Below are 19,936 nucleotides of genomic sequence, written 5' to 3' on the forward strand. Positions count from 1 at the left end.
ATAATTTATTACGAGACATCCACATCCAGGGACCGGGGACAGGTTTAGGGAATCGCACGCCAGATAATTTGCTTTGCCAAAATCGTTTCCGAATCCCCAGCAGAATCTGCAACGGACACTATCCGCGAACCTCAGGCTCATCTGTGCGATCTCCTCCAGTGTCCCAAGAATTGGGCGTCCGGTGTGTGTGTTCATTAGCGCGCCCGCTAGCCGATCGGTCCCAGCTGAGAGACAGAGGGCACGGCGACCGAAATTGGCCCATTTCTTCCAAAATATGCAAATGTCCCCTATGCTGACGCCTATTCCGGCTAGCGAAAGAACTGGTTCTAGCGAACATCGCACCCCCGGCGATCAAATCTAAGAAAGCATTGTAAAAAAAAAACTCGTTTTTGTGTTTATTTCATTTGGTGTTTGATTTCGATCGCCGTCGTCCAAATCGATTCGCAGGTAGAATTTTCGTATGAGAGTATACAAAACTGTAGCAGAAATCGCATTCACCCGATATGATGCGCCGCATGCTGTGCTATGGTTTGGATATTGTATACAAAAAAAATCTTGGAGATTGGGCTCTTCAAAGGTTAGTGGCTTATGAAATACATCGGTAGAAAAAGAGGCATATTATTTTTATCCCCCCCCTTTTTTTGTTGCTGCTGTATATTCTAATTTTGATGTGCTTTTTTTTTAAAGTACGGGCCGAGATTCTACGCGGTCAGTGACATTCGGATTAATGGGGACGCTGGACATGGTGCTGGATGTGCGACATCAGGAATAGATAACGATATGCATGTGGCTATTTTTTCCTTTGAGCCTTGTACCTCCTGCAGGACTCGAATGGCAAGTTTGCATGCATTAATGCTAACGGTACATCGTTTCGATGCTCATCAATATTGTAAATATTGTTTTTTTTTACGTAGATATGGATTAGAATAAAGGGAAAAATTGTTAACCTATTCAATTTAGTAGACATTTCTGCTGATATTAAAAGCATTTATAATTTTTTTGACAATTATTTTGAACTTATTTTGTCCGGATCATTTGAACTTGGAAGGAATTAAATTTATAAGAAAAATTACAGCAGTTGGAAAATTTATTGACCTAATTATATTAAAAGAAAAGAGTTATCAGTAAAGTTTAAATAGTTCTTATCATCAAAAAATAATCATCACGGTTGAATAATTGTTTCTTAAAGCGTCTAACCGATGGAACTAGTGTATCTTACTCTTTTTCCGTATTATACGACTCAACACAAATAAAAATAATATCATTTCAAAAATCCAGTAAAGTATGTAAAAACCGTAATGCATAGTTGAATAGATAAGTAAATAAATTAACTAAACAAACGATTTTTCAATTTTATAAGGTGATAGTTTCAATTAATGAAGTTTTGGATAACATCTAATATTATGTTACTACAAAGGCCTTTTTTTGGTTCTACAGTTAATAACCAATATTCATAGCATATGAATTTTGGAGTTAGTGACAAACATAGATGTTCAACAATAAACGAAGAAACGGTTAAGACCAAGTGAAGATCGGAAGAATCGCAAATTAGGCAACTCTCATTCCTTTTTTCATCGCTTCGTCCCACAGACTTTTTTTTATCCCACTCGTCTTCTAACGGGATCACATCCCGTCACCCCCTGTCGATCGTCCGGTGACCAGCGCAAAAGGGTATTTAAGACAGCGATCCGGCTGTTCCGAGCGTCAGTGTACACTAGGAAGTGTTAGCAAGATGAAGTTGATCGTGCTTGTATTAGCGGTGGGCTGTATGGCGAGCCTGAGCCGCGCCAACACCGACGCCATTGCGCCAAAGTACGGCGTAAGGCCAACGGCGCCACCTACCCCACCGCCCCAACCATCACCGAAGGGGGGCAGTGATATCGATAAGTGTGGCTGCCACGAGATCGTTGGCAAGCTGAAGAAGGTCGAATCGAACCTGCTGAGGCTGATCCTGAACTTGCGCAACAAGTACGGTTCCGTGTACAGCGAGCTGCTCGACATGAAGAAACACGTCAAGAGTGTGTCCTGGTACGTCGGCCAAACGTCGGAAACTTCCGAGAACATCAACGAACAGCTGTTGACTTCTTCGATCGCCATGGCACAGATCATGCAATCGATCAGGTAAGAATCGCAGTCGATGGAGCAAGCAAATCTTTGAAGATTGCTAACGAACGGTGTTGTATCATTACTTGTGTTTCTGCAGAGATCTTACCATCAACCAGCAGAGATTGGTCACAAAGACCTTCCTCACTGAATCCATCCTGGCTCTGGAGAAACGTCATGAGGAGACAAGACCTCAAGCACCAGAGGGCGATACCATCTACACATCGTGCGACGATGAGCGCATCACCCAAACTGGCACGTACCTGGTGCAGGATGCGTTCGCCGAGCCGACGAAGGTAGTGTGCGTCCTCGAATTCCAGCCGGGCGCATACACTGTGATCCAGAACCGTCAGGATGGATCGACCGATTTCTACCGTGGCTACAGCGAGTACCGATCTGGCTTCGGAGAGTTCGACGGTGGTGATTACTGGTTGGGTCTGGACCGCATCCACAATATCACTTCTTCCGGTGAATACGAGTTGTTCATCCTGTTGGAGGACTTCGAGAAGAACGTAACGTACGCCCGTTACGACAACTTCGAAATTGGATCAGGAAACGACTTCTATCCAATCACCAAGTTGGACGGATACAGTGGTTCTGCCGGTGACTCGTACGGATCCGTGGTCGGCGTGCTGTTCAGCGCCTACGATCTGGATCTGGACAACAGTGAGAGCAACTGTGCCGTCTCGAACCGCGGTGCCTGGTGGTACACTGACTGTGGCCAGAGGTAAGTGAAGTAAAAGGCCTTTTGCGTTATTATACGGCCGTTTGATACATTTTCTCTTTCTCTTTCATCAGCAACTTGAACGGTCTGTACCTGAAGGGCCTGTCTGGTGGCACCACCGGCATGTTCTGGGAGACTTTCCGTGGAGTTAACTACAGTCTAAAGAAGAGCCGCATGATGGTGAAGCGCAAGCAAATGCCAACCACTACGGAAGCTACGACAACGCCGTCTAGTGCCGAAACCACACCGGCTGAGACCACTGCCGAAACGACCACGCTACCACCAACTGACCCGACTCCACCTTCGAAACGCCGTTATTGAAGACGCGTTGACAGTCTTGTGGAAAAATGATGCACTGTAAGTTTAATTGAAAGCAATAAAAATAATGATTTTCGTAATCTCAATTCAATGGATACCCATCCATATGCTTGATTGACCATTCTGTCAGTTATTCGCTGCGTATCACAATCCCCCTTGCCTTACATTAAAGTATAAGAAAAAAGTTGTTGTAATATTTGTACACGCATCCTTTCTCTCTCTCTTGTGGGATATGACGAAGGGATCAGATAACCCGAGAAGAAACGGCAGAGTTTTTGATAAAACTACTTGTCAATTGCAGTATTCCTACAAAGCGCATTTCGAAGTGTATGACTAACTTCTTTGGTGTAAGAAGCGCTTTGCAGTCTCGCTCGGCTTATAGATCTCGATCATATAGCGACTACTAAATTGATCTTCCACACAAACGGGGGCGTTGTAATCCTTGTGGTTATCTTTACAGCTTTAAAGAAAATAATCACTAGTGGTCTAAAGATACTCTTTTTTTCTTGGTAGGTATGTGATAACTATTATAGATGGTAAACAAATGTTTTACGTAAACGATGAAGATCAAAAGAACTAGCTTCTGCACATCTCACGATGTTACTATAGCACAAAGGTTCGAAAGCATAAACAATTTATATGATCGCGGCTGCCCGGTGGTAGAAGTGACAGCGGCGCCAGTCTGCACACAGCAGGACCGAGGTTCAAATCCCATTTGGGCCGTTCCCCGTACGTAAATCTGGCTGCTTTTCTACGGGAAAAGTTAAGCCACTGAAAGCCGGAAATCACTGGGCGAAACCTCTTGAGGTTGTAGTGCCAACGATGAACAAGAAGTATGATGAAGATGCCATGTGGTTTGGTGTGTAGTATCTTCTTCGTCTTTCTTGGCCTGCTCCCATGGAGCACGTTTTCGTTTCCAAGAAATTCGGTCTGTGGCTGCTGTCCTCCATCCGATCTCCCTCAGGTCTGAATCCGATCTCCCTCAGGTCTGACTTCACTTGGTCCAGCTAACGAGCTCGCTGCTCTCCTCTACGCCTCGTGCCGAACGGGTCGCTGACGAGCAATCTTCTGCTAGGGCATGAGTCCGACATCCTCATCACGTGCCCTAACCAGCGTATCCTTCCGACTTTGGCAATCGTCAGGATGTCTGCATCGTCAAACAGCTCAGTTAGCTCGTGGTTCATCCTTCTTTTCCACATGCTCTGCTCGCACACACCACCAACAAAAAAGAACAAATCATGATTGACAACATCCAATCTCGATATTCCTATGCAACGCAGAGCGAACTATAGCAACGGTCGATCAACTTTGTCTTGTAGCCGTGTGATATCGAAAAGAAAGGAGAATTTCCACTACGGCAAGCAGTTTGTGGATACGAGAGGAAGAATGCTAAAAGTTGCTGGACTGTCAAACAGTTTGGCAGGAAGCCTACTGCAAAATAAGCAGCATAGAGGTGGAAGGTACAATGAAGTAAAGGATGGAAAGAAAAACATTTTACATGGCTTAATTTTCTTGACGACTTATTGTTTAAATTGCTTTTAAAAGTTTTTACAAAATTGTTATCCTCCTATTAATGCGATATTGCTGGAATATGGATACTTCTCAAGTTTTAATCTAAAATTGTTTGAATAATTGAAACATTATTCAGCTGTATTCAACGATCTGCAGTATCAAAATTATAGGTTTGCAAATAGAATAAACAAAACTCTTGGTCCGATCGGATAGCAACGTTGACAAACAAGTTCTCTAACTGTCATCGCCCAACTCGTATCTGGTGTACAGCAATAAAAGCTAAATCCACCATGACCGAACGAAGATGGGAAGATTCGCAAATTAGGCAACTTCTATTCCGTTTCGCTTTCCACAACCATCCCACCTGGTGGTTCCCCTTCGAACCCGCTCGTCTTCTAACGGGATCGCATCCCAGTCCCCCGTTCACGGGTTGTTGACCACGCTGGAAGAGTATTTAAGACAGCGATTTGACTACTCAAGCATCAGTGCCCAGCAGCGACTGTTAGCAGGATGAAGTTGATAGTGCTTGTATTAGCAGTGGGCTGTATGGCGAGCCTGAGCCTCGCCAACACCGACGCCATTGCACCAAAGTACGGTGTAAGGCCAACGGCGCCACCACCCCACCCACAATCAAACGGTGCCAGTGATATCGATAAGTGTGGCTGCCACGAGATCGTTGGCAAGCTGAGGCAGGTGAAATCGCATCTATTGCAGGTTATCGTCAATCTGTACAACAAGTATGGATACGTGCATAGCGAGCTGCTCCATTTGAAAAAAATTGTGAAGGGTGTGGCCTGGTACGCAAATCTAACAACGGCTACTGGGCAGACCATTAACGAACAGATTGTGGACTCATCGCTTGCCATTGCTCAAATCATGCAGTCGATCAGGTACGTATCAAAGTTCAATACGATCCGTCAGCGAAAAGCGCGAAACGAAAAGACGGCATTTTCTTTCTTGTTATGTTCTTACAGAGAGCTTACCATCGACCAGCAGAGATTGGTAACAAAGACCTTCCTCACTGAATCCATCCTGGACTTGGATAAACGTCAAGAAGGCGGAAAGCCCCCAGTACCGGAAGGTGACACCATCTACACATCGTGCGACGATGAGCGCATCACCCAGACTGGTACGTACCTGGTGCAGGATGCGTTCGCCGAGCCGACGAAGGTAGTGTGCGTCCTCGACTTCCAGCCGGGCGCATACACTGTGATTCAGAACCGTCAGACCGGATCGACCGATTTCTACCGCGGTTACAGCGAGTACCGATCCGGGTTCGGAGAGTTCGACGGTGGTGATTACTGGTTGGGTCTGGACCGTATCCACAATATCACTTCTTCCGGTGACTACGAGTTGTTCATCCAGCTGGAGGATTTTGAGAGGAACGTAACGTACGCCCGTTACGACAACTTCGAAATTGGATCAGGAAACGACTTCTATCCAATCACCAAGTTGGACGGATACAGTGGTTCTGCCGGTGACTCGTACGGATCCGTGGTCGGCGTGCTGTTCAGCGCCTACGATCTGGATCTGGACAACAGTGAGAGCAACTGTGCCGTCTCGAACCGCGGTGCCTGGTGGTACACTGACTGTGGCCAGAGGTAATTGAAGAAATAAGCTTTTGCTTTATACTATGACCTTTATGATACATTTTCTATTTCTCTATTAGCAACTTGAACGGTCTGTACCTGAAAGGTCTGTCTGGTGGCACCACCGGCATGTTCTGGGAGACTTTCCGTGGAATTAACTACAGTCTGAAGACGAGCCGTATGATGGTGAAGCGCAAGCAAATGACAACCGTTACGGACGCTGCGACAACGACCTCTACGACACCTATGACTACCACGGAAGCTGAGACCACTACTCCACCGGCTACCGATATGACGCCGATCAATGGGATGACGGCCCCACCAACCGATGCACCAACCGATGCACCAACCGATGCACCAACCATGGAGTAACATCGAAGATACTGCAGTATCTCATGAGATGAATTGGCATGCTTGTGGGATGCCAACAAGGATGAATTGGCATGCCTATGATTATCTGTAAGTTAAGTAAGAGCATTAAAAAATAACGATTTCTTCAATCTCGACCTAGTGGAGTAAATGGAATACTATTTTGGATTGGGAAATCTGTTACATTGCATTATCACAATTCGATGCATTATGTAGTTTAAATGTGTGCTTATCAACATGTTAAAAAGCGAATGGTTTGCAGGCATGTTATAGAGAAGTATATCATGCTGAGGCTAATAACTTCTTTTTGGGGTAATACCAGTTGATGAGACTTATAATGATGAAGGTTTTAGGAAGTTCTGTTCGCAATGGAAATGCATTTGAATGCTAAATGTTTTATGTGAGAGGTGGAAAGCATTTCACTGCAACGTATTAATTTATTCGTACTTATAATTCAAGTTATACACAACTCATGAAAAGAATTTCGTTTGCAATCATTAGGAGCTTGTAAAAATTTAACTGACGTATGATATTTCCATATCAATGGAAGAAATAAAGTTGCATCATAAGTTGCAATGCTCACCACAGATATATTCTATAAAGTATAACGCTCAACTGAATTTTAATCTAAGCTTCCGTCAAAACATAAAAATTGGATATATTTTCTTATAGTTTTCATACATTATTTTTTTTATTTATTTTTATAATTAAGTTAGACGGCTCGTAGATTGCATTCATGTTGCACTATATTGTTATTGCAATTATGAAATTCCTTTTGAATCTGTATAAACCCGGTCCACCTCGACAGTTTATCAACACAAATAATGAACTAATTCATATACATTTTCTTCATCAAAGCTTCCCTAGCCATGTAGAGAAATGCTGGGTCAAAGGAATTCTACCAAAACAAGCAAAGAGAACATCGATGAATAATGACCAAACGAAGATTGGAAGAATCGCAAATTAGGCAACCCTGATTCCGTTTCCCATCTTTTCGTTGCATAGATAATCTTCTAACCTGCTCTTCTAACGGGATTGAGTCCCCGGTCCCTTGTTTACCATTTCAGAAGAGTATTTAAGGCAGCGATTTCTCTATGCGAGCGTCAGTATACAACAGGAAGTGGAGGCAAGATGAAGTTAGTTGTGTGTGTATTAGTGGTGGGCTGTTTGGCGAACCTGTGCCTCGCGAAAATTGACGCTGTAGCGCCTAAATATGGTGTGAGGCCAATAGTGCCATCACCTCACCCACCATCAAACGGGGGCAGTGATATCGATAAGTGTGGCTGCCACGAGATCGTTGGAAAGCTGAAGAAGGTCGAATCGAACCTGTTGAGGTTGATCCAGAACCTACGCAACAAGTACGGTTCCGTGTACAGTAAGCTGCTGGACATGAAGAAACACGCGAAGAGTGTGTCTTGGTACGTCGGTCTAACATCGGAGACTAGTGAGAACATCAACGAACAGTTGTTTATCTCTTCGATCACCACGGCACAGATCATGCAATGGGTCAGGTATGAAGCCAATACGATCGGTTTTGATGAGTTCACTAACGAAAAAATTAATTCATTTTGTGCACTTGCAGAGAGCTTACCACTAAGCAACAAAAATTATTAACAAAGACGTTCCTCACTGAATCCATCCTGGCTCTGGAGAATCGTCAAGAAGGCGGAAAGCCTCCAGTACCGGAAGGTGACACCGTCTACACATCGTGCGACGATGAGCGCATCACCCAGACTGGCACGTACCTGGTGCAGGATGTGTTTGCCGAGCCGACGAAGGTAGTGTGCGTCCTCGACTTCCAGCCAGGCGCATACACTGTGATCCAGAACCGTCAGGCCGGATCGACCGATTTCTACCGCGGTTACAGCGAGTACCGATCTGGCTTCGGAGAGTTCGACGGTGGTGATTACTGGTTGGGTCTGGACCGCATCCACAATATCACTTCTTCCGGTGAATACGAGTTGTTCATCCTGTTGGAGGACTTCGAGAAGAACGTAACGTACGCCCGTTACGACAACTTCGAAATTGGATCAGGAAACGACTTCTATCCAATCACCAAGTTGGACGGATACAGTGGTCCTGCCGGTGACTCGTATGGAGATGTGGTCGGTGTGCTGTTCAGCGCCTACGATCTGGATCTGGACAACAGCGAGAGCAACTGTGCCGTCTCGAACCGCGGTGCCTGGTGGTACACTGACTGTGGTCAAAGGCAAGTGAATAACGGAACGGTTTTATTTTGATATTTGCTGTTATAACATGACTGTTTGCTATTATTTCTGTGTGTGTTTCAGCAACTTGAACGGTCTGTACCTGAAGGGTCTGTCCGGTAGCACGACCGGCATGTTCTGGGAGACTTTCCGTGGACCATTCTACAGTCTGAAGAAGAGCCGCATGATGGTGAAGCGCAAGCAAATGCCAACCACCACTGAAAGTACCACAACCACGGTCAGTGAAACAACGACCACTACCCCAGCCATGGGAACTGAAACAACCCAGGAGGTTACTGAGCCGGCCAAAACCACATTCACTTCAACAACCATCTTTACGACAACGTCGGGCTCAGACGCATCATCTACATCAACTATGGGTGCTCAAACTGCGCCTTCAACCGAACCCACTTCAACATCAACTGATGCATCCCAAACTACGACTACCGAAGCTCCCACTATAACAACCACGGATCCTGAAACTTCCACTATGACAACCACGGATCCTGAAACTTCCACTATGACAACCACGGATCCTGAAACTTCCACTATAACAACCATGGACCCTGAAACTTCCACTATGACAACCATGGATCCTGAAACTTCCACTATGACAACCACGGATCCTGAAACTTCCACTATGACGACCATGGATCCTGAAACTCCCGCTATAACAACCGTAGATCCTGAAACCACGACTGCTGAAAATCCCACAACTACAACCACACCAGGTTCTGTGACAGCTGAGGTCACTGAAACTACTGTCGATTCGACAACACAGCCTGTTGAAACCATGACAATGCCAACGGAGTGATGATCTTTTCTTACTGTGGAGGCTTGATTGAACAGACCTCTCGCCAACATTGATCAAAACGTTTGCTGGCAAATGTTGTATAATAACCTGACATACCCAATGCATCATATATCTAGATCTAATTGTCTTATCTTGGAGAACGGAATGCATGCAAAGTACAGAATTCAACAAGATGTATTTGATTTATAAGCTAGATCTCTATAGACGTCTATATCTATAATCTAGATGTATCGCACATTTATATGAAAATAAACAAAGCAACGACCATGTCCAAGTCATCTAAATAGAAATGTTAAAAGTAATTTATGACGCAGAAACAATCAATTTCTCACATCACATCACATTTTTGTCGGCGATAGAGCTCTTCGTTTCTTCGCAGATATATGTGTGGCATGTAAAATATTTTATGTAGTTTGAGTGTAGGCAGTGGCGTGTCTCGACAGAGGCCCCGAGGTGGCAATGGACCCCCTATTCTACCCCCTTCCACGTGCAGCGACCTTGGCCGCTACGATTTAGCGCCTAGACATAAGGTATAGATGTCCCTAGAGGCGGCTAAAGTAGGGCTTCTAAAAGTTCGGGAGCTACATATAAAGGCGGCTGAGAGAGAGAGAGAGAGAGACAGAGAGAGAGAGAGTCGACGGAGAGAAGCAAAAAGCAGAGATGGCAAAAAACGACGCGGGGATTCTGGATTCTGGTGTTGGCCTGCAAGTAGGAAAGAGGTGTTGAGAATATTAGTCACATGATAAGCCTTTGCAATGTGGTAGGGGATTCCTTTTTAAATTCTGATTAGGGCCTCCAAGGGGCCAAATTCGTCACTGAGTGTAGGTAACTGGATGAGTAACTTTTAATGCTATTATATTATGTATGTGTGGCATAAGTGTGCACTCTCTTCTTTTCATTGTTATCTTTCGATCGCCATGCTGAAGAAAAAAGAGCATTTCCAATTCAGTTATCCTCTCAGCAAAATTAGGAGGTTGAGTCAGAAAGACGGTCGTCAAAAGTATAAGACCTCATAATTCTGAAAAAAGCCTAAAAATGGGTTTATGATGTTGATTTTAAAGGAATTGATGTAGCATTTAAAAAAAAGATCCCATAACTAGATCAATCCAGATACCGATTCTGATCATCTTTTTGTCATTCTGATGCAAGTCTTGTAAAAATATTAAATAATTATTAAAATAAAATTTTCTACAAGATTTGAAATTAAAACCATTGTTAAAACAATGTTTTTTAATAGTTTTGGAAAATCCCTTTTCCGAGTTAGGCCTTTGACACAGTCCAGCTGCACTGCTCTAGTCAATTATTTGTCAAAACAAGCATTAGTAATTATTTTTTATTCTTTTCAATTTTTTTATTTTTTTCGCTGAAACAATATTGACGTAGAAAGTTAATATGCTCATGATGTTTTTTTATTCTGTATTTCGGTATAACCGAGTAGAAGGGTTGAAAGTAGTAGTATGGAAATCGGATGTAAAGGTGGGCTTATTCTATTGCCCATCACCGTACATATTTAAGAGATGCAAGATGTCAAATGACTCAAAGTCACTCTCAGTTAAACAAACCAACCATGCACATAGTCCATATCTTCTACTTCTTTTGATTTTGATTCTATAACCTCGAGAGTTTTCGGCATGCCATTTCTGGCTTCCTTAACGTGATTGGGACGGCCCGGTGGCCGAGACGATAGTAGTGCTGGTCTCCATACGACAGAACCGGAGTTCAAATTCCTTCCAGACCGGCTCCCCATTCGCAGGACTGACTATGCAGCTACGGCTAAACTAAAATCGCAAAAAGCCAGAAATGGCAGGCCGGACTTTTTGAGGTTGTAGTTCCAAGACACATACAGTTCATTTATTAATATAATTAGTCCATATATATAATCAGGAGTGAAATGTATATTCGAGCGGTTTATGTTTGGCAAATTGAAAAATGATTTTAAACAAAATTTAACATTGATGACAATAAACCGATGCTCGACCGCCTGCCTAAGGATGTTATCGACTGTTCCATTTCAAGTATTTCTGTGACTCCGGACGCGGTTGCTTCTGCCACCAGAAAGCTGAAGCTTTTCTTTTATACTTGGCCCTGACAGAATCCCTTCTGCGTTGCTTATGAAGTGTGCCGAGACGTTGTGTCGTCCTATCAGTGACCTATGTTCATTATCACTTAAACATAAAAGTTTTTCTGATGCGTGGAAAGCCTCATTTATGATACCGATCTTTAAGAAAAGGAAGCAAAAGCTATCACATATCTGTCAGCTGTTGCGAAAGTACTTGAATCGCTTGTCTTCATGGCCCTTATGTCACGTGGCTTGCAGTACATATCCGCTAATCAACATGGCTTTCTTCCAAAGAGGTCTTTTACAACCAACCTAATTCAATTCACGTCTGAATGTATTAAAGAAATGGACTCTGATTTTCAAACCGATGTGATATATACAGACTTCAAAGCTTCAAACCGTATTAACCCTAATCTCTTACTGAAAAAATCTCGAATGGTTAAGTAATTGCGTAGATCTTGTACAGTTGCTTCGGTCTTATTTAGAAGGTCAAACATATAGGGTTAAGATAGAAGATTGGGGAGCAATCTAGGACCACTTCTATTTATTATATTTATTAATGACAGCACGCTTCAAACCAAATACATTCAAATATTTTGCTGGGCCGGCGACATTAAGCTTTACAAATCAGTTAAATTCGTGGAGGATTGTACTCGTCTTCAGTTGGCCGTGAACTGTTAAAAATAATTGGTGTGTTTGTAATGATATGACGCTCTCGATAGATAAATGTTACTGCATAAGTTTTTCTCGTAAACTATGTCCGGTGAGGAACAACTATTCTATATGTGATCAAAAGTTAGCATATGCTACACTGTTTGCGATCTCGGAACCGTACTGGACCGTACTGGTAACATTCCATGACCATTTCCTTAACATTGTAAACAAAGCAATCAGAATGCTAGGATTCGTGATCAGACAGGCAAATGACTTTACTGACCCTATGTGCTTTAAAGCCATATTTCAACAAGTGCTATCACCTGTTCGACTATAATGTCTCCTTGTCTCGTTTTCGTGTCCGTCTTCGAGAAGTCTCTTTCCTTGCCACCTAATCCTGACTGTCATCCTCGCTTTCCATTTAAGTGTTAATGAACATTGTTGAACCATCATTGGCGGACAATATGAACTAAATATATAAATAAATAAAATAAATAAATATTTGTAGCGCTTGTAAGACCCATACTGGAGTTTAATTGCGTCACATGGGGCCCAAATCATCGTGTATGGATCAACAAACTGGAATCAGTTCAGAGGCGCATTACTCGCTTAGCCATTCGACATCTTCCTTGGCGTGCTGAAATGTCTTGAGGAAATTGGGGAAATTGATGTTATCTTTCTTCTCTCGTGCATCAACATGAATGCACCTGAAAGGGTTATTCACTCCGACCAATTTATCCGTTTACCACGAACTAGATCAGTCTCTGAACCTTTTGAAGATATGAGTAGGGTTTTCGACAAGCATTTTCACAATTTTGACTATCACTACAGTATTGCTTCAAAAGCCGATTCGCGTGTAACACGGACAGGGCTAGGTTAGTTTATAGATTTAAAGGGTGATGGAATGCCCTTTTGGATTTTTAAATCTGTAGGAAAATACTTAATGAATAAATAAATAAATTTAGAAAAATCGTTTTGCATTCAGTGTACAAATTATTTTCCATCGCCTTTAACTGCTTTTGCCCATCTATTTGGCTATTAATGGATCTTTTCACGAAAATCAGCTGGCTCGTTGAATGCTTTTCATGATACTATCGGAAGAGATGGTGATATTCATAGCTGCAGTATCTGTGGGGCTAGATTTCCCCTTTCAACGTATCTAAATACGTTTTCACGAGTGATGTTACATGTGGCCGAACATTATCATACAGCGAAATAAGTTTGTCGTGTCTATCGGCGTACTGCAGTCGGTATTCATTTATTGCTCGATTGCTCGACATTATTTTCGGTAGATTGACCCTGATATGCTATAGTTTTGCAGTTACATCTTAAAATACACCACACCTAGCTGATCCCTCCAAATGCACTACATGATCTACGCACCGTGAATATTTGACATAGCTACCTACGTTTACCTATGCAAACATTTTGCACACGTATTTTTTTTTAAAGTTTTTGTTGTTATTTTTAAATAAATATCTGATCATTTTGCTTATTATTTCAATCTTTCTTTGCATACCTTCTTTCTTTGCTTCTTTCTACCCTCGATTATTTATTTTTATAATATTATAAACAATTCTAAATATTTTAGCCATCGTTATATCTGAAAAATGTACTTGTCTGAAAGATGTATTGGGTGGTTATGGCTTTACATAACTCTAGTAACAGTTCAAAATTGGAAAGAAAAAGGAAATATTAGCAGCTATTAATAAATACACGTTCGTTACAATTTAACATATGAGACCATCGATATTTAAAAATACGGTCAGGCCATCCTACATGAATGAGAAACGATCAATACCTTTGCAGTTAGGAAGCTTCCCGCTTGTCTGGAAATCCTCTTGGATGTTTCCTGTACATAAGAAGATGGACAAGAGTAATAATGCAAACTACCGAGGTATTTCCATGCTCTGCGCCACCAGCAAACTGTTTGAATTGTTGGTTAGCAAATACCTACACTTTGGTTTTCGTCAAATATTCACTCCGGATCTACATGGATTTATCCCGAACCGCTCGATAGAAACAAACCTAGTTAGCTTTATACACAACTGTTACTCGTATTTCAACAAAAACAAGCAGATCGATTGTGTTTATACTGATTTCCATGCGGCGTTTTATAAAATCGACCATATGATTCTGCTGGCGAAATTAACAAAATATGGTGTGCATAGGAATTTTGATCGATGGTTTAAAAGCTTTCTAACAAATAGGTCTATAAGAATAAATATCGGAGCGTCATTTTCTACTGAATTTTCTAATTCCTCAGTAGTACCGCAAGGAAGCGTTCTAGGACCACTATTGTTCGTTATTTTTATAAATGACATTGCGAATTTTCTGCCTGATGCATACAAATCACTATACGCCGATGACCTAAAAATCTACGTACCTGTTACTAAGTTCGCCGACTGCGAAGTATTACAAAATAGTTTAAAAAAAATCAGCGTATGGTGTACTAGGAACCAAATGCATGTTAATGTTTCTAAATGTAACGTCATCACGTTTTCGAGGAAAAGAACGCCCCTGATTTATGACTATAAAATAGCAGACTAATCCGTTCCTCGTTGTAATGAAGTTCGTGATCTCGGAGTGCTTCTCGATAGCAGACTAACGCTTCAGAATCATCTTGACCGGACGATTTCCAAAGCCCTACGTGTATCAGGTTTCGTCATTCGTGTTTGTAAAGAGTTTAAAGATCCGTTCTGTTTAAAATCGTTGTTTTGTTCCCTAGTTCGTCCCATAATTGAATTTGCTAGTTTGGTCCCCGCGTCAACAAGATAGAATAGTCAGATTAGTAGCCATTCAGATTTGAGAGAGTATTTGGACTCGAATCATTAGAACATAGAAGAATGACGGCACAGTGCATATTCCTTAACAAGACTATTAGCGGAAATATTGACGCCCCGTTTATTCTGGATAAAATTAACTTCCTTGCTCCAGGTAGACAATTAAGACCACGACAACTATTACGACCGGATTTTTTCTTCTACAAACCATAGCGCTAACGACCCAATAACACAAATGATGGAGACATACAATGATTTTGACGATTTAATAGATTTTAACATGTCAGTTAACAATTTAAAAACTCTTTTAAGGCAACGGTTTTGACGATTATTTATTGTAACGTATCTGGTTCATGTTATGCAGGCAATTATTGTTAGAAAACTAATAAACGAATATGAATATGAATGAATATGAATATTTTTAGGAATAGATATGAGTTCAATTAAATTATGAAATAAACAAAGAAATAATGGAGATGTAGAAAATATGCCACGAGTACATCAATCCCTTTAAGGCAAAATTGTAAATATATTAAACTAAGTATTAAAGCAAAATTAAACAAAATTAAACAAAATAAAAATATTTTTTTATAGATCGAGAAACAAGGCAAATTATAAAAAGTAACGGTAATTAAAAATTACTTATACGTAGGATAACTTTTAAGATAACATTTTGTGAAGTCCTAATGGTTGAGATCATATTTTTAAATGAATAAAAAAATAAACTACTTGTTATGTGTGACCAACGAAAATTACGAACCTTTCCTTGGTTTTATTCTCTGATTCAAGTCGTTACAACCTGTTTAAACTATTCTTCTCTGCATGATGCTGCTAACAAATAGGGAATGAATGAAATGTACATTTTGCATGTAACGCACCGTAACGCTATGTAATGAACTCGGGCGTCTGATGAACTGCCACACACATGCACACAAATCGAGAATACGCCTACTTTTTTCGTGAGTACATGAACGAGCAACGCGTGTTTAAACATCTCGAGATTGCTGGTGTGTGTGGGAGAATGAACCAAACAACTCTCTCGGACGTGATGAGCATGAGTTCATTCGTGACTGTTTGCTTCGCTCTCTTAACTTTCATTGATCTTGTTTGAATTGAAGTTTAAGTTTTTATCCGATATAGATCCAACACTTTTTAATTCTGATACTATTGCATTTTAGTAATATAAGAATTCATAATAAAAAGATTGTACGTTCAACTTACCACAAAGCCTTAATTGCTTTTAATTTGAAGCAATGTTTACAAGCCTGAACTATATAACTGAACAACTCAATGTTCAGCAATGAGCAAATACGTAACACACTCTTGAAACGCTTTTCGATTTTATTTATAAATTAATTTCGAATTTTCAAAACGATACGTTTCCGCAACAGCTGTAATTATCGAAGATAGATAAATTAAATTTACCAAAATTAAACTATCCCGTTCGACAGTGCCAACAAACATTTTGAACCCTGTTTATCGAATCATATGTCCTTCTACAGATGTAGTGTGCATGGGAGAGAATGAACACTTTTAAAATGCGAGAGAACGAACCTCACGCGACAAACACGGCGGAGCGCGCGTTTCTTTAGGTCCCAATTGGACACAGTGGCTGGCCGGCAATGTCCCCCCCACCCTATCTGGCAAAAGCTAACACGACTCAGCCGGACTCGAGTGAATCCAGTCATGTGTCGGTAAACCAGCACGCGAAGAAGACGTACGCGCAATCGCTCCGTGAGCCTGTCCTCCACATGCTCGGCGTATGTTGGAACTACGTAATATCTGGATCGCTCAGCCCGCCGCCGTAATTCGGCGCCAAGTGAAAGTGTACGCCTAGCACTTGATCTTACACCGCTTACAGCCCGGTGTGATCGTGTGGATTCCGTTTAGTTAGAAGATTTAGCCTACAGTTCGTCGAGTGGGTTTTTTTCCCGAACATCGATGCCCAGTACTTCTGGTGTCGCTGTGCCTTGTTGAACCTGAGTACCCGTGAGCACAGCCGGAATCGTGCGAATGTTATCGAAGAACCTGATCGATCGTGTTATCAATTTGTGTGATTGATGGTTGTAGAGCGTAAACCGTTCGTGTGTTACAAAGTTGGTGTGTGTGTTTTATTTTTATCCTGCCGGTGTTCAGTTGTGTGTACATTTCCCAAAGCCGTACGATGGTATGCCAAACTAATTGCAAGATCGGATGGTAAATAATAAGTGATAAGTGGCTTAAATCGTTATCAAGTGTTTAATGCTACACACGGTAGACCAAGCCGGGGAATCAGTCCGATCGCTGCTCTGCTTTTGGAGGCTCTAAACTCATCCATCCATCCATCTATCTACGCGCCACGCGTTTCTGCATCGTGTGTTGAAGTTTTGTGTGATTTATGTTCTTACATTTCCGACACTAATCGTAAGGCGATACTCATTACCGGTTTGCACAGTGGCATTAGTTTCGTACCGGGCCGGAAGCTGATTACGCTATCGGATGTGCAAATCGACCGATTGCTTAATTCGTACATGGTAATGAGAGTGGCGTGTGTGACTTGCAGCTAAGCCGGTTCGAGACAGTGATAGAGTGCCGTGTGTCTGTATCTGTGGATAGTATCGGTTATGTTGTCTCAGTGCACCCTGACAGCATAACGTTAGTGTTGCTGTAGGTTCGTTGGGTACTTACTCGTGTCTATCTGGGTGAAGTGAGTGCGAATTGTGTAAGTGAACAATAAGCCTAGAACACAAAGCCTGTTCCTGCGTGGATCGTTAGCGATCTCGCTGGTAGGAGCATCCGGTGTGGACATCGTTTTATGGATACAGCAGGAGATCAAATAGTACCGTCCACAAGCTTTTGGGTAATGCAGGTAAGTTCGTCAAAGAATATAAGACTGTGGACTGACTTTTTCTGGAGTCTGATATTCAAGATCAGTTCGAATTTATCTTCTGGAGTTCTTAATGGCTTACTGCGTGATTCCTTGACCTAATTAACCTGTAATTGGACTGTTAGTCTTATGTACGGAAGAGAGCTCTGAATCCGTTTTTCTTTTAGAAACCTTCAAAATATTCTGATGTAAACACCTAATAGGATATAACATTTAAAGCTATGGCACATCAGTCTATCAGACGCATCTGGTGGCCGAGCTAGACAAAACCATTTTACTGTCATGCTCGCTTATTAATGTCTCGCTATTTGCTCCTTTTATTAATTTTTACTCAATAATGAGGCATGCTCCCACCGTTTAGCTTTATCTACACCATGCAATGAAACGGTTGTGAAGTACTATTTATAAACCGATAAAAGTGCTAACATCGTCATAACAACATTTACAACACCATCAAACAAGGTGGGTAAATTGGCGGTTCGCCGCTTTTATGGGTGCACTTGCCAAGAAGCTTTCCTATTGCTCTTGAGCGTAAAGGCACTCGACCGCAAGTTCGTTGCAAATCCGTATTCCACGCCAGCTGCATCGTCCCGTTCGCTCGGCGCACGATTGAAGATGCGCTCACTTTCTACACAAATATTTGACGAAAGATGCCACTGGGCTGGGCGGAAGCGGAACGCCATCACCGGCCCTGTGGACCCCAGTGTCCCGGTGTGTCGTGAAATTCCGACGGCTCCGTTCGCTGACGATCGCTCACTCCATCATACACCACGTGCATTTAATTATTAGCTTTAGACGCGCGTTAAAAGCCGTACATTGATAGGCTAAAATAAATTATCATCGATTGGACCAACGGCGGAGGGGGCAAAATAAAAAAAGACGAACGATCATTCGAATAGTCGAAACCAAAATAGAGGAACGAAATGATCTCGCAAGCTCTCGGAAACTCAATGATTTCTATCAATAATCCAAGCGGACCCTGGGCGGCAGCGCGTTCGGTGCGTAGCGTGTGCCACCAATCATCAGGGAGTGAATTCTTGCGCGAGAAACGGACAGTGACGGCGGATCATCAATAAATTAAGTCTATTGGGCGCTGTGGTGTCGCGGTGAGGCGCATGATGATGGTGATTAGTTTGCTCATCGGGCTGTGCGCACGATCCCGCACACGAGATGAGACGCGAGGATCGCCCAGACCGATCGTCTGGGAAGGCTCAAGCTGAGCGAAGCAACGTCGGCCTAGCGCGACCGAAACCAGGGCAAATGGTGCACGATTGCCGCAGGTTTGCGCTCGCATAGATGTTGGATGGAACATCGGAGAATGGCTTACGATGCCCCGGATACACATCTACAGCAGTAGAAGGTGGCACAGGAAGCACTAGAACGTCATGTCGAATAAAAGTGAAAGAAACGAGATAAGCGTGATCGGTATGGGGGGGGGGGGGGATGTTTGAGCTGTTGTTGTCGATGGTTGTTTGGGTGGTTTTAATCGATGGATAAATTATGCGAATTTTACAGCCCCGTGCCGATCGATCAAATAAATCGATGACCATGATGATGATGACGGGAGTCGTTTGCTTTCAGACGACGCACCGTAAGCGGATTTCCATATCAGCTGGCCGTCCGGTGAGGGTCAGGTGTGCTCGAAATAATCGGTGAACCGTTGGTGTGTGTAGGATGGTTGGTAGGGTGAAACGGAGGATGGCTAGTTATTTACCATTCCGGTAAAGATAGTGAAACATGGCCTGTGCTCATTCCTTCAAATGGAAACAATTCGTCTTTTGTCTCTAATAGAAACTGTGGTAGATACATCACGCCGTTGATATCTTCTTTCGAAATGATCGTGATAGGGACACTTTGCTTATAAGAGTTCCAAATGATTTTTCAAAGATTTTGTAAGAAATACTTAATTTAAACAGTTTATTCAGGATTTGGTTCGGA

The 19,936-nt window shown here is 42.4% G+C and overlaps 4 protein-coding genes across 4 annotated transcripts in view; all 4 read left to right on the plus strand.

Annotated features, from left to right (window-relative positions):
- The first annotated feature begins 1,714 nt into the window (after nt 1-1,714).
- Nucleotides 1,715-3,258, plus strand: LOC118509893 (fibrinogen-like protein 1). The gene is made up of 3 exons (XM_036051140.1): nt 1,715-2,121; nt 2,204-2,830; nt 2,902-3,258. Exons 1-3 carry the CDS (start codon nt 1,733-1,735, stop codon nt 3,146-3,148), a joined length of 1,263 nt encoding a protein of 420 aa, XP_035907033.1. The 5' UTR covers nt 1,715-1,732; the 3' UTR covers nt 3,149-3,258.
- A 1,895-nt stretch (nt 3,259-5,153) lies between these two features.
- Nucleotides 5,154-6,661, plus strand: LOC118508835 (fibrinogen-like protein 1). Its single transcript, XM_036048582.1, has 3 exons — nt 5,154-5,547; nt 5,632-6,258; nt 6,327-6,661. Exons 1-3 carry the CDS (start codon nt 5,168-5,170, stop codon nt 6,616-6,618), a joined length of 1,299 nt encoding a protein of 432 aa, XP_035904475.1. The 5' UTR covers nt 5,154-5,167; the 3' UTR covers nt 6,619-6,661.
- Nucleotides 6,662-7,298: 637 nt separating this feature from the next.
- Nucleotides 7,299-9,912, plus strand: LOC118509899 (angiopoietin-1-like). Its single transcript, XM_036051154.1, has 3 exons — nt 7,299-8,126; nt 8,198-8,824; nt 8,907-9,912. The coding sequence occupies exons 1-3, from the start codon at nt 7,747-7,749 to the stop codon at nt 9,634-9,636; spliced, it is 1,737 nt and encodes a 578-aa protein (XP_035907047.1). The 5' UTR covers nt 7,299-7,746; the 3' UTR covers nt 9,637-9,912.
- Nucleotides 9,913-16,824: 6,912 nt separating this feature from the next.
- Nucleotides 16,825-19,936, plus strand: part of LOC118511816 (dendritic arbor reduction protein 1-like) — a 110,280-nt gene continuing 107,168 nt past the window's right edge. Inside the window, exon 1 of the mRNA XM_036055356.1 lies at nt 16,825-17,980. Within this exon, the coding sequence (XP_035911249.1) occupies nt 17,927-17,980 (54 nt within the window). The 5' untranslated portion in view covers nt 16,825-17,926. The remainder of the gene's footprint in view (nt 17,981-19,936) is intronic.

Source organism: Anopheles stephensi, chromosome 3 (genome assembly GCF_013141755.1).
Source record: "Anopheles stephensi strain Indian chromosome 3, UCI_ANSTEP_V1.0, whole genome shotgun sequence".
Classification (NCBI taxonomy): domain Eukaryota; kingdom Metazoa; phylum Arthropoda; class Insecta; order Diptera; family Culicidae; genus Anopheles; species Anopheles stephensi.